The sequence below is a fragment of the Amblyomma maculatum genome, unplaced genomic scaffold (assembly GCF_055883805.1).
Source record: "Amblyomma maculatum isolate TAMU_Amacu unplaced genomic scaffold, ASM5588380v1 scaffold_18, whole genome shotgun sequence".
Lineage (NCBI taxonomy): Eukaryota > Metazoa > Arthropoda > Arachnida > Ixodida > Ixodidae > Amblyomma > Amblyomma maculatum.
In genome coordinates, this window is record NW_028146743.1 from 8,149,451 (window position 1) to 8,165,009 (window position 15,559).

General features: G+C 47.5%; 1 protein-coding gene across 1 annotated transcript in view; it reads left to right on the forward strand.

The window, feature by feature from the left end:
* Positions 1–15,559, forward strand: part of LOC146171835 (xaa-Arg dipeptidase-like) — a 72,193-nt gene that overhangs the window by 44,868 nt on the left and 11,766 nt on the right. Inside the window, exon 5 of the mRNA XM_084586347.1 lies at positions 7,924–8,166. Within this exon, the coding sequence (XP_084442473.1) occupies positions 7,924–8,166 (243 nt within the window). The remainder of the gene's footprint in view (positions 1–7,923; positions 8,167–15,559) is intronic.

Here is a 15,559-nt window from a genome sequence, read left to right on the forward strand (position 1 = left end):
TCGCCGAGGCACGGTTGCATAAGGTCCTGGATTCCGGATGCGCTCGCCAAATGTGCGAGACCGGGTCAAGTCAAACCAATTGATTTGAGCCTCTAGGGCAGTGGTAACGGGTGCGTTGCGACAGTTTACTCTCTGCAGGTTACATATCATTTCACCAGCAACAGTTGCACCAACGTTAAGGATTTTAATGAAAACTTTATTACTGCAGCGAATAATCTGCAACCTATACAGTTTGTATTAAAGCGTTCGAAAGCAGAAACACCTGTCCGTTTAGAATGTAAGGCGGCACGAGCTTGTACGCAAGCAAAGCAATCTGTGACTTCAGCGGCGGTCCTTTCTTGTAACAAGAGAATGCGCCCAGTTTCACCTGTGCCCATTTAAGCATATCTACTGAGTGGACCCTTCCCGAATATGGCCCCAGGTTCTGCTCCTCAGTGCACTGAAATTTTTCGTAATGTATGTCGAGAGGTGGTTTTCTTGCGAACAGGATTGTTCGTACTGAGGCATCTGGATTACACAGCATGTTCCTAGTGGTGCTGCAATCATGTGCTATGGAGATCCACACTTGAATGGCGACATGCGCCTTCCTTTCCGCGCGTCGCAGTGCATACTACTTTCTCCACTGGAAAGCAATGTAAAACCGACGGTTGACACCATTCAGCAGAGCAAAGTGGTAATAGCTGGAGGCGGATGAACAGAAACGCCAATTTTCAATATTAAAAAACGTCCCCAAATGGAACGCTCATGCGAAAAAGCTCGCACGATGTTTGGAGACGCTGCACAGGGTGTTATCAATTGACACCTTTAGCAAACCGCGTACCGCGTTTACGTCTACGTTCGCGGAATAGCCCGACTGCCGCCAGTGCAGACGCGCTTGATTGTTCCCGATCTCTTCCCGACGCATAGAAGCTCGCCCCGAGGGCGCCAGGTTGCACTAGTTGCCCGTTAGTTGAGCGGCTGCCCCCCTCCCCTGCGTCGGTACCAATCAGTGCGGGAGCACTGCCGGTGGGAGGAGTTCAGGCACTTCATTAACGTAGACGGCTACACGGCACACGCTCTACTAAAGGTGTTTGATGACAAGCCCCTCTCACGCCGGCATCTTGGAATAAAAGGAGTTCAGCATAAAAATAAAGAAAAAAAAAAGGATCTATTGAACTGCACGAAAAAGGCTATGCTGTTTCGATGAAGTCCAGTTTTAGCCCATGTGCTTGCTCCGTAAGGATACGCACGAAATCGTGCACAGTCGGATACATACTCCTGTACGCTGTCCAGAAAGCAGAGCAAGCTCTGCATTGGTTTCTGTCGTGCGTGATAGAAGAGAATATTAATGAAGACGTTGCTCAGCTGCATTCTTTCATGAGGGCGGAAAGGAAAAATTAGTGTATAACACTGGACATGGAGATGAAGACGCTACGTTGATGTTAACTGCTAAACACGCGCTATTACAAGTATGGCCCTGATTGCTGCACACATATGTGCACCTACCACTAAGTGCATATCCTTGTCAAGGATAAGCCTAAATGAATAAATAATAAGCATAGCACACTTGATTTCTAAAAATCGTATGTAGAAATGATTTTTGCTCCATGTCCATCTTGCCCAAGAGGAGCGCGACAAGCGGATTATTTTTCTAGAAAAATTATTTTAGGTTACGTCGAATATCCATTAGCTAAAAGGGAGAAACACGCATACCATGAGAGGGGAAAAACTGAACGTGATTTCACAATTGCATTGTCATTAAGAAAATCAGAGCTAGCCGACATGCGGTAATGATAGAGCAAACAAAGGTACAACTCATGTCATTGCGGGAAACGCATGCAGGGACCGTGTCCGACGTGGATGAATCTCGACTGGGAACATGATATTATGCTTTGCGCACGACCTGGGATGTGTGCTTTGCGAAACGCGATGTCAAGCTGAATACCGTGAGGATTTAGCGAAAATGGCAGCAAAGCAGAGGCATTCAGCGAGCGGATGGCTGAGATGAAAAATGCCGGGAAACTCTCCCCTTTCCCCCTCAAACATGGCTTCGTTCATAAAACCTTTTTACTTCCCTTGATTCAGCACCCTATATACACGTAGCTGGCATTGAGGGGAAATGAGAATAAAACAATCTTTATGGTTGCCAACGCCCAAACACTAGACAGACCCGCGATCCGAGGTTGCGAATCTGCTAAGGAATCTATACTCATACGCTTATATTTTGCAGCTTTCATGATTGAATTAGTTCGTTAGCTCTTTCCGCAAACCCGCGACAAGTTCGCTGAAGCGTAGAGTAGCGTCAGAAGTATGTTTTCAAGAGATAAATGGCTTATTAAGTCTCGTTCAGTTAGCCAAACAGAAGCCAGGTTTATGCGACCCCATTGAGAGCGAAGTTGTAAACAGAGCGGCCTTAAGATTTTAAGTCTTTTTTTTTTTTATTTGTTGTACTGAGCTAGCTGCATTTTAGGGTCGAAGAATGCAGACCACGCCAATAGTGCCTCAGGTGCAGAGCACCAAATTGTTGTATCTACACGCAGTCAGCAATACGACCAAAACTTCAAAGCCTGCCTGTAGGCAACAATAATATGTCGTTCTTTCACACACTGTTACTACAGCTTTATTTTTTTTATAAGTGCAAAGATCTTCAGTGTCAGTTCAGATTATTCGTGCGTTATTCGGAAATGAGCTTCATCTTTCTGGAAACATTACGTTTCATCTGATCATTATATTTTTCTGAAAGCACCTCTTAATTCATAATGTATTTTTTTATTTTTCAATACACTACGAAAACATTTTGTTGAATAGCGTCAGAAGACGAGCATATACTTGCAAGTATGCTACATATCTTCCCATCATTCATACCTGGCATGTAATGAAAGAAACCACAACTTCAATACAAACCAAAGTACTGTGAATACGACGAGCAGCCTTTGTCATCAGAGCGAAGCTACGTTCTCCATACATAATCAATGAGCTGCTGAGAACAAACATTGAAGTCCCGGAACTGCCAGACGCCCGAAATGCCACTTATAGTGGCCGACGTGTTTACGTGGCGGGATGTCACAACAAGAAACCAAGGCGGATGTTACTGTACGGAATGTGGTTGAAAATGCGCTGATTTGTTTCTGCAGCTTTTTTTTTTTTTTTTTTTTCCATTAGTGGGAACTACATATATGGACGGTCGCGTCTCGGCTTAGATTTGTTTTGCTAATTTAATTGCTTAGTGAATGGTCGGCCCTTGCAAATTACCTGTGCTTGCACCTATTCGACCAATTCTCAGCCGTAAATTCTAGTATAGATGTGTCATTTTCATGCAAATCGTCATGGCTAATATCAAAGCACCGGTGTATACCTTCCGCATGCTTGTATAGTGTTGAGCATGGATGGACTCGAATTCCCGGTGTGTGTTTATTACTGTGTTGATCTGTTATTCTATATAGTTCAATTTCGCACGTGTTTTAAAGCGTAATATGTTTGCGTAGCAGGGGGCGGCAGAAAGTTAGGTGGGCTGATGAGGTTAAGAAGTTTGCAGGGGTAAAGTGGATGCAGCTAGCACAGAGCCGGGTTAAGTGGAGAAATATGGAAGAGGCCTTCGCCCTGCAGTAGGTATACTCAGGCTGATGATAATGATGATGATATTTGCCACGTCTGCGTTATGCGAGTTGTGTTGAACCGCAAGTATTTCTTATAAAGTTTATTGCTAAGAGCCTGAACTGCTGCGTATTTTCTGAGCAGAATTTACTTAGTTCTTATTATTAGTTTTTTTGTCTGTTTCTAAATACGACCTTCGTATCTGTAGGAAGTGAAGAAATTGTCCGCAATCTTTCTCGTGATGCCGGAGATATAAACGTTGCCAGTCAGACGCGACAGATAAACAACCGAAATTAACAATTTGAAATGGCTATCGTAACTCCTTTGCAATCTACCTCCCCCCCCCCCCCCCCCCCTCCCCTCCACAACTCCTCCGGAATTTAGACACCCACCCTAGCTAATTCCAAGTCCTGGGAAAATTCCTGCTCTTAGGAGAGGGCGTTTTTAGGATGATGCGCGGCCGCATGAATGTCCAAGGAATGCAGTGGTGGAGAGAACAATGACTCTTACATGATAGGAATAGTGAACATTGATTCGGCCACAAAGTTAATATACTTCGCTCGGTAGGAAAAACGCACGAAAACGACAATAATTGGCGCCAGGCTGGCGTTAGGCGTTTGGCGCCATCTACTTGAGAAAAAATGTACTATTACAAGAGTAGCTGGCTAATCTTATGTCAGAGGGTACTACATACCCACTCATAGGCAGGACCACGGTGCAAGATATATAGGTCGGAACACAGCGTACCGCGCCGGTTCCAGATAAAGTCCCCTAGTTACTCTAAGCCGTACGAGATGGCAGTTCACTCAGCGGCCTGTGACGTAGTGGGAGGCAATGCTTTTCTATGGTGAACACACGCTTTTTGAGAGCCATTTTCTCGTACACTGTGGGCGATGATGAGAGAAAAATATTTTTGCCGCGTTGTTTCTGTCTAGGACCATTAGTCAGCGCAGTGCTATCAATCTATGGCTTCGTGAATGCTTAAATAAAAGCGCAGAAGGCGAATAATGTTTCGCGCGGAATTTGAACCTGCTGCACGCATAAGCGGCGGCACTTTTACAACAAAGCATTAACCTTCGGTCGTTTCATTTGTTCTTTGACTTTGCATCTTTTGTTCGCCCATCAGTGTGCCCGCTCATCCTTAGTTTGCTCCTTACTTTATTCCTTCCTTAAATTAGAGGTCCGCCAACTGGATTCTGCCAGCTCCCACTGAATCCCCCTCTCCGCCCTCTCATTTCCTCTTTACCATTAATTTTCTTAGCTTCTTTTTTCCTTTCCCTTATTCTTTTATCCTCAGGGTATTGGGTACAGTACAGAGGGGAAGAGAATTTCACAACAGTGGAAAAAGAACACCGAGTATAATTTATTCAATACAAAACAATAGAGGTAAAATTACGGTTAACAGCTTTTTTGAATCTACGTTAGATATTGGCGAACAATAGTAATATGATGTGATGCGCCAAAGCCGTATATAAATCAGTTGATGAACGTAAATAGATAGATAGATCGTGAAGCCGTTCGTGCAGTCAGGATGCGTGCAAATATTGAAGACAGTTGAGCTTGCTTCAGGCACAAAAGCCTTAAATCACGCCAGCATTTGTTCCGGTTTTCGTACACATAACTCGTCCGTACTTTCCTTCGCTTGCTTATTCCATTCTTCCACTCAGTTTCCACGTTAGTGATTTATTCGATAGAGAAGTGGTACGGGGCGCTGTTTCATTTCCTTCATTCCTTCATACCATATAAATTTTTATAATTTTCTCCCTTTCGCTCAACCGAACGCAGGATTCGCTTTCGCTGCTCTATTTACGCTATCCAAAGTGAGAAAACTGCTACTCCGGCGCCTTCAATTCAATAACGATGACTTAACGGTTGAGTAATGTTGTACTACTCCCCGATATTTAAATATAAAGTACAACTTCAACCTTTTCTTCACTTCGTTGTTAGAAATAAGTTACGTCAATAGTATTGACAAGCCAATAAATTATTCTGGACTTTGCTTCTGCAGTAATGCAGTGGGCACGGCTTAAGAATAAAGTACCACGGTGATGCTTCTGGCGACGACGGGGAAACAGTTCGGGCCACGCAAACGGCTCATGCAGGAGAAACGCGCCGCGCGATATCAGCAGGTTGCTATCGCAACGGCGTCGTCGATGTATGTGTTTTTTCTTCCAGTGAAGATTCACCGCTACATCGACGCTGACGCTGTGATCAGCGGCCCGGTTCGGAGGACCGTGGCTGGTACTTTAGCTGGAAACTTGCGTCCAGTGCCTCGCCCGTGCTGTGTCCCCACCTAAATATTCTTACACCGTGGGCAGGACCAGGGTGGGCAGAAAGTTCAACGTGCTGCGCATGGAGCTGTGGGGAGGAGGGGAGAAGAAGGTGTATAGCGGGGGGGGGGGGGGGGGGGGGTGGGGGGGGGGCTTTTTTCATGGATTCGACTAACTGGGTCACTTAACGTACACAGATGTCTGATACCAAGCAAGCGTCCGCGGGTTTTTTCTCCGTCTAAGCGCTTTCGCTGAAGGCTGGTTACAATTTCGCGTCCGGGAGGTTTGAAGCGGAACGCCTGGCTACTAAGCCACCGAGATAAATGGCGGTTCGGAAATAGAGGCGCGAAATCTGTAAAGGGCGCCCCTTGAGTGGATAGCGTAAATTCTTATTTCAAACATGTGCATGGAGCATTCTGCATGTGGGAATTTCATTACAGATGCTTCGGAGAAACATCTAATAATCTTGCAAACGAGCTTTTCAGTCGTGGCCCTAATGACACCATCAGGCATCCGTTAACGAGCCCATCTAAACGATTTCGAGAAGTTCGTCAATTCGTTCGCGGTCAGTAAGTGCATAAAAAGCATGACAGATGTGTCCCTGGAAAAAATGAAATATCAATTCTGCTGCCTATATGCTTTTACGTTGGGGAATAAAGTTTACAGGACGAACACTGTCACAGAAGTATCGAATTGGAATATGCCCAACTTAGCGTCTTTTGGGAGTACAAAGGCATAACAAGCACAAACAGGCCCGAAAACATCTGCACTTACCAAATTTAAATAAGGAGCCTTCCGTGGGCATTCATCGCCCCGCTGAACTCTGTAGCGATATTTGCTACTGTTGTTTTTTTGTGCTTTTTTTTTACCAGCTAAGCTATCAAAATAAATATTGTAAGAGTATATATATATATTCGTTATACGAAATACAAATCCGATTAGGCCTTTCTGTGACTTCCTGACAGCTGAATACCGCAATAATTGCTGGTGCCAAAGAAGTTTGCTGTGCTCTTGCTTCAAGTTGGACTTCTTGCTTATCACAAAAATAGGGGCCTATACAGCAAATGCACAAAGGCACTGGGCCGATACATTATTGGGTTGCAATTTTTGATAGGAATGCCGTAAGTAGTCTTTTTGTTTGTTTTTTTTTACAAAACTTCCATCTTTCACGGGTCATGTAAAAAAAAAAAAAAAAAAAAACTTTGTACGTGCACTGTTCATGCGAAGACTGTAAATTAGAGACTACTTGTGGTGTTCGAAATAGGACAAAAAAATCTTTGTGATCATCTCCCTTGAGATCGATTGCAGAAACCAACTGCCATCACAGTAGATACACAAATTTTTATATCATATGTCGTGCCGCGTAAGAAAAAAATCAACCTTCAAGCTCCGCATGTCGCGCGCCCGCGTTAATTGCTTTCATGATCACTACCATTTGACATCAAGTGCCACCAATCAGCTCCGATCGTTCAAGGGTACACGAACAATGAGTCTTCTGAAATAGCATTTCGCGAAGTTTGTGTCATTTTCAATTCCGTTTTAGCAGTAATGACCCCATTAGGTGTTAACTGAATTTTGTTTTTCCACAACGGAGCAGCTTAACGTGACCTTCTGAGTTCTCGACATCAGCTTTCGTTACTTCAAATTTAATGCCCTTCAGCGCCGGGATATTTTCTTCCCCGTAGCGCCATTTTTATGTTTCAAACAGGCACCACGCAAAGGCTCGTGAAGGCGAGCTGCTCTCAAACGCTATCGTCGAAATTCCAATGACAAATCATGCGTCTCCAACCGAACGATACCACCAAATTTAAGCACCTACATTTCCGCTGCGAAAGGGCGAGAAATTTATACGAACGAGGGAACCAGCGAAACACTTGTGGTTTGGCCCCTGAGGGTATAGTGCGCATTAACAGTCAGTGCCAGGAAGCCGGCGGTTTTTTTATATTGGGTCTTGTTTCGCGGAATGAACAATTTTTTGGTCACTGTAGTGCCAATGTGGTAAATGGAGGAAGTTTTCTTCAATGCTCGTGCCACAGATTTTTTCTTTGCTTGTTCGATCATACATGCATCTTCTTTGCAGGTACTATCATGGAATCGGGAAGCTACCCTAACATCATTCCGGAAAGCAGCAAACTCGTGTACAACATTCGTGGAGCGACGATCGACGAACTGAACAAATTAGTCGCCAAAGCTGAAGGCTGCTTCAGAGCAGCAGCGCAGGCCACTGGATGCACTATGACGCTAGAGCGTGGGATGCAGTACAAAGACCTCGTCCACAACACGGCTCTTTCCAAGCTCTACAGGAAGCACGGTCACGCTCTTGGTAAGTAGCCGCTAAATGTGCTCGGAAATTGCTGCTGTATCCTAATTTGTGACGTTTCATTTTTTTTTTCCTGCTGAGTTAGAATGCTAGTGGAAACCGTTAATCGACGTGGCTTCCAGATGAATATGAATGATATGAAACTTCACTACGGGAAATAACTAAGTAGGCACGATGTTTGATAGAGGCTGTAATTAGGACAAAATAAGGAAAAAACAACAACAAACGAATGACTCATACGTCAGGAAGCGCAACGTCTAGCCTGGACGTAGCGCATGCATGCAAGCACTATTTTTATAGGAACGTTTGGTTTGGTTTGGGGGTTTAACGTTTCAAAGCGACTCAGGCTATTAGAGATGCCGCAGTTGAGCGCTACAGAAATGTCGACCCCCTGGGGTCTTTTAAAGTGCACTGCCATCGCACAGAACACGGGCCGCCTTGCTTTTCGCCTGCATTGCAAAGCGGCCGCCGAAGCCGGGATTCAATCCACCATCCTTGGACACAATAGTCTAGCGCCGTAACCACTGCGCCACCCCGGTGGGTTTTTATAGAAAGGCACGCCAATTTATTTATGCGTGATGCGTGAAATTCAATTCGCCGGTCTTTTTGTTGCTCATTGATTTACGTTCGATATTTCGACCAACAACTCCGACTAATAAAATTTAAAAACGGGACTCACCTTTGATATCGGAGGCCTTAAATTTCGCTATAAAACAGTGCCCTTTAAAATCAGTATTAAAGGACCATAGACATCAAATTTTGGTGGCATTTTTCTTCTTGTTAATGATGTGCATGTCATTCCTGTATGTCAATCTTCACACAGTTTTTGCAGAAAGAGGAAGATAGAGACGTCGCGCGCCGAAGCGGATGAAGTGGCGAAGACGACAAAGCGGACGACGCTCGACCTGTCGCTGTGAACGCTGGCCTTCGTAACAGCTACGAGCCATCTAAACCGCTTCATTACACCTGGTGGAGCTGTCGCCTGTTCCCAGCCTGGAACTCCGCCGTCGCATCTTGCCCAGCTCTAAGGTCACGACAGACGCCACAACCCAGTCTGGCCAGCTTGTTTCAAGCGCTATCATCTGTTCTGGACCTGTGCGGCAGCGCGACCCACCTATATTCACCGGCACGGACGACACCGACGTAGAGGACTGGCTGACTACATACGAGCGTGGGAGTGCTTACAATAAGTGGGATGACCGCGTTAAGCTCACCAACGTCATCATATATTTACGTGATGTCGCCAGCTAGCTTGTGATTCCGAAACCACAAAGCTGATATTTCTACCTGGGCAGCACAGTCTCGCGGAGGTGTTCGGTCGCCCCGCTGTCCGGAAACTTCGCGCTGAATAACGGTTGAGTTCTCGCGTCCAGCAGAAAGGCGAAAATTTCACGAGCTACATTGAGGGTGTTGTCGACATGTGTAAACGTTTTAATCTATATGTGACTGAAACACAGAAGACCAAGCATGTCCTCAAAGGAATTGAATTGGACGCATTCCACATGCTCGCCACCAAAGCCCCTCAAACAGTTTCTGATGTCATTTCTTTGTGCCAGAGTTATGACGAGCTCCACAAACAGCGTATCATTACGCACCGAACCATTTCATTGAATGAAGCACTATCGACACTGGATCTTCCTGGTGCCCTCCAGGATCACCCAGTGCTTCTCCAGCAAATAAAACAGTTTGTGCGGGGAGAGGTGGCTCGACAGTTGTCCTCGGTTACCTGCTGGCCCGATTCTTCATCTCTGTCGCCTCCTCTGCAGCGTGTCGTCCAGGAGCAGGTTGCCGAGATCTTGCCAAGTACCAACCCACCCCATACGGTGGCCGCTCCGCTGACGTACGCTGAAATCGCAAGCCGCCCACCGCTTTCACCCGAAACGCCAACGTACTCGCCCCCAAACCACGGCTTCGATCGCCCGCTGCCCGTGCGTCCTGTACCACCTACGCAACCTGCTCGGCATCGCACCGGTCTCCGCAATCCAAATCCGTGGCGCACACAAGATAATCGACCAATATACTACGTCTGCGGTGTAGCTGGCCATGTGGTACGGTGGTGCCGTGCATGTGCATTCCATTTTTATGACTACTCGCGCGCTCCAGCCTACGACGTACCTTTTTCCGTACCTGAATCCAGTCGTCCGCCGTCGCATCACTCTCCGACACGTTCCGTTTCATATGCCCACCGGTCGCCATCTCCCCCCCGTCGGTCCCGCTCTCTTATGACCCGCCGATCACTACTCCTTCAGCCGGAAAACTAGGCGTCGCAGTTCCAGAGGCAAGAACTGTGCCCTCAGTAACTGTGTCAAGGCCTGTAAACATTATCGAGATTTTCGTCAAAGGCGTTGCTGTTGATGCGCTTGTTGACACTGGTGCTGCGGTGTCCGTGATTAGTTGCAACCTGTGCCGCAAACTTTAAAAAGTGACGACGCCCATCCATGACATTTCATTGCGAACCGCGAGCGCCGAAAAGATTCGACCAATTGCTGCGTGCACCGCACGACTCAGCATACAAGGTCTCTCCTATACGTTATTGAAATCATTGTTCTCGCTAACTCTTCTCATGAAATCATCCTCGGCTGGGACGTTTTGTCCAAGCATCATGCCATCATCGACTGCGCACGTGCGCATATTGATTTGTTGCCGCTATGTGACACTCTCGTAGACACAACCCCTGCTCCAGCTGCGCCCATCTTCGCTACCGACGACGTCGCTATCCCTGCCTCCTCTTCTGTTCTTGTGCCTGTGAAATGTGACGCCATCAATGACGCTGCAGTAATGTACACACCGTCCGTCCGTTGTGCTCATCGCAAGTATATGTTGCTCTCGCATGCCGTGCTAACAATTTCCGGTGGTATTAGCGCTCTGTACGTCGCCAACCCATTGCCTTTTTCAACGACATTACTTCGAGGAGAATCACTTAGCGCTGTCAATATCATAGATCCCGCCAACGCCTCTAGTGTTATTGCAGACCCTATAGTGCATCACCTTACTGCCCTCACTCCCCTCATTGGAGTCACCACTCGACCACATCTGACATTTTCGAGCGTTCTGTCGACGCATCTTTGCCGCCTACCCAGTGCTACTAGTTCGTTGCCTTAATTGCTTCAACGATTCAGTGCCTCCTTTGACTCTACCAAACTTCGTTGGGGCGTACCAGAGCGGTCCGCCATCATATCGACACCAGCCTCCACGCGCCACTGCATCACGAGTCTCGGCCACTAAACGCCGCGTAATCGATGGCCAAGTGAGTGACATGCTCGAGCGCGGAGTGATCCAGCATTCTCATAGCCCGTGGACTTCACCCGTCGTGCTAGTCAAGAAAAAGGACGGCTCCATTCGGTTCTGCGTCGACTACCGTCGGCTCAATAAGATTACTCGGAAGGACGTTTATCCCCTCCCATGCATCGACGACGCCCTTGACCGTTTGCAGGGAGCTGAATACTTTTCTTCGCCGGGCCTCCGCTCTGGCTATTGGCAGTTGTCAATGGCTGAAGCCGACCGCCAGAAAACTGTATTCATAACGCCAGACTGTCTATATGAATTTTATGTCATGCCTTTTGGTTTGTGCAACGCTCTAGCCACATTTGATCGCATGATGGACAACATCCTCCGTGGGCTGAAGTGGCAGATATGTCTCTGCTACCTAGATGATGTTGACATCTTCTAGAAGGACTTTCTATCTCATCTTCTTCGCCTACAGAGTGTTCTTCAATGTCTGAGTGACGCAGGCTTGCAGCTAAACTTGAAGAAGTGTAATTTTGGTGCTCGACAGCTGGCAATACTCGGCCATGTCGTGTCCAAGGACGGAGTCCTGCCGAACTCTGCCAAACTTCATGCAGTGGCAGAATTTCCCAGGCCCACCTCACTTAAAGAACTGCACTGCTTTATAGAACTTTGCTCGTATTTCCGCCGCTTCAAATTTGCCGAAATTATTGCCCCCTAGCTTGACCTGGTCACATGAATGTGCTGACACTTTTACTACGCTTCGCCGACTTCTGACATCCCCACCCGTCACATCGACCCGTGCGCTCCTACCGAGCTCCACACGGACGCCAATGGCATCGGTATCGGTGCTGTTGTCGCTCAGCACAAACGTGGTTTCCCTGAGTACGTCGTAGCTTATGGCAGTCATGCCCTGACCAAAGCAGACAGCAACTATATAGTAACAGAAGAAGAATGTCTGGCGATTGTTATGGGCCATCACTAAGTTTCGTCCTTACTAATATGATCGGCCATTCGATGTCATCACCGATCACCATGCTCTCTGCTGGCTGTCGTTCCTCAAAGATCCTTCCAGCCGCCTCGTCCGCTGGGATCTCCGTTTACAAGACTATGGTCGACATTCATGTCCTTTATCGCTCTGGTAGCAAGCACTCCGACACAGATACCCTGTCACGCTCCCTGTGACCTCTGACCTTGAACCACACGCTGTCACCGGCCTCACTCCTCTCTCCCTTGAAACCATAGATATGGCATCTGAGCAGCGCAAAGATCCCAGGATTGTTACACTCATAAACGTTCTGGCCAACCTATCACAGCGCCACCATTCTCGAGCTCTTCGATGTCAGGCCCATCACTTTACAATCTGTGACAACCTCCTTTACCGTAGAAACTACCTCCCTGATGGCCGAAAATGGCTGCTTGTTATTCCTCGACATCTCCGATCTGTCATTTGCGCGAGCTTTCACGATGACCCACAGTGCGCCCATGCTGGATTCCTGAAAACATATACCCGCCTACATCATCGCTACTACTGGCAGGGCATGTATCGTTTTGTTCGCCAGTACGTCCGCTCTTGTATGAACTGTCAGTGTCGAAAGAATCCACCACGCCCTCAAGTTCCCCTGCAGCCTCTACCGTGTCCACATCGGCCATTTGCACGTGTTGGAATCGACATTTACTGGCCTCTTCCCTGCTCTTCTGCCGGCAACAGATGGATCATTGTTGCCATCCATCACCTCACCAGATATGCTGAAACTGCTGCTTTACCAGCTGCAACTGCTCGTCACGTCGCTGGTTTCATCCTTGAGAACCTTATCCTGCGTCACGGGGCACCACAGGAATTACTTAATGGCCGTGGTCGTGCATTTTTGTCTGATGTCGGTGAAGCCCTTCTTCAGGAGTGCAGTGTTGTTCATCTTACGACGTCTTCCTACCATCCGCAGGGACATGCAATGGTCGAGGGATTTAATTGAATCCTTGGAGACATGATGGCTATGTATGCTTCATACACCCACTCAAATTGGGACCGTGTGTTACCATTCATAACCTACGCCTACAATTCTACTACGCAAGCGACTACCGGTTTCTCGCCTTATTACCTTCTGTACAGCCGCGAACCTTCTTGCGCAATGGACACGATCCTACCCTACCACCCCGACCTCTCCAAATTGACACCCATTTCTCAAGACGCTGCCTATATGCCGAAGAGTGCCGTCAGATCTCACGTCAAATCACAGCTCGAAACCAGTACCACCAGAAAAAGAACCGAGCCGGATCCTCATGTCTGCCGCTGCTTATCGTCCAGACTCATTGGTGTGGCTATGGGTGCCCTCTTCTACTTCAGACCAGTCGCCCAAGTTTCTTAGTCGATACCAGGGACATTATCGTGTGCTTAAGCAGACTTCCCCGGTTAATACCTTATCGAGCCCCTCACACCATCAACAGACCACCGCCGAGGAGGACGTGGAATTCTCCAACTTGACCGCCTCAAACCGTACTATGACCCTTCCATCGTGACCTCCGCTTAATCCGCCAGGATGGCGTCTTTTCACAGGGGGAGTATTGTAAGAGAGATGTGTGGTGTGCGGTATCCGGACGGAGGGAACGAACAGGCGCAGACCGCAGCTCAGGGTAGACTGTTTATTTACGTCAGAGTGTGAGCGTGTGAGCTCGAGAGAAGAGAGAGAGAGAGAAAATGTGCTGATGATAACACTGGTGTATGGAAACGAAACCGAAACTTGTGCGGGATACAACATCACCTTCCGCTTAAACAAAAACACGAAACACACGTAAAAGCACAGTATGCCCAAGGGCAGAAACAGTAAAGTCAGTATTGAAGTCTGTCAGGTGGGCGACGGTCTCTTGCACTTCGACGCAGCGTTTGTCCTGTGTCGTTGCTTTGCGGAAGAGTTGAACTTGATTCAACCACTGGGGACTGCGGTTCAGATGGTGCTGGTTCCGCGCGATCTTCAGAAGTAGTTGGATCGTTGTCTGGAAGCAGTGCCCGGGACGGTGTAGAGTCAGAGCTGTTTTCTGGTACGCCAGATAATTTAGATGCATTCCAGATGCGGCCGTCACTTAGGAGAAATGAATTCCGGCATCTTTTTCTGACTACTTTAAATGGACCCATGTATGATAGCGATGCCTTGCTTCCAGCTTTGGGTCTCCTTACTCGAACGAGGTCACCGTTTCGAAATGTTGGGGCCCTAGCACCGCGTCTTCTATCCGTATACTGTTGGGTGTACGACTGCTTAGCTTGCACCCTCTCGCGAACGGGCTTCAATACAGCATTAGAGTGTACGTCGCTCCCAGAGGGCATTCCAGCAATACTGAGCCGTGTTCTGGGTTGACGACCATGTAGGAGCTTCGCAGGTGACAAGCCAGTCGTCGCGTGCGGAGTTGATTTATATGTACCGAGGTAGTCAACCAAGGAAGTTTTCAACGGGCGTTTTTCCAATCTCGCCATTTGTATCCAATCTTTGAGAACCCTGTTGAATCTTTCTATTGCACCGTTTCCCTGAGGGTAGTACACTGAAGAGCAACGATGTATAATGCTCCTCTCGCGCAAGAATTCCTCGAACATTTGTGACTTGAACTGCGGTCCGCTGTCAGCTACAATTTCGTCCGGGAAACCCTCGCGGTTGAATACTCCCTGCAGGAACTCAACAACAGTATGCGACGTTACTGTCGGTGCAAATGCAACTTCAGGCCACTTCGAGTGGTAATCAATCAGGGTTATTATGTATCGACAGTTGAAAGGTGACCATTCAAGAGGACCTACAATGCCATTGCGTGCTTTTGCCATGGCTTGTCTGGGAACGCCACAGGTTTCAAAGGCGCGAAAGATGGTTTAGCAGACTTGTCGAGTGTCTGACAAATGTGACAGTGACCTATAGCTTCCTCAACTTGTTTGTCCATTCGAGGCCACCAATAGAGGTCACGCAGCCTTTGCCTAGTTCTCACTATGCCAGAGTGGTTTTCGTGTGCGAAGCTGACAAGCGTAGCCTTCAGCACATCGAGGATTACAATTTTTTCCCCTCGGAGTAACAAGCCATCCACCTGAGACAGTTCCTCTCGCACGTCAAAGTAAGGAAACACATCAGGTGTCAGGGACGTTTTCGGCGGCCACCCTTTTGTGACATATCCCACAACCTTTTGCAATAGTTCGTCT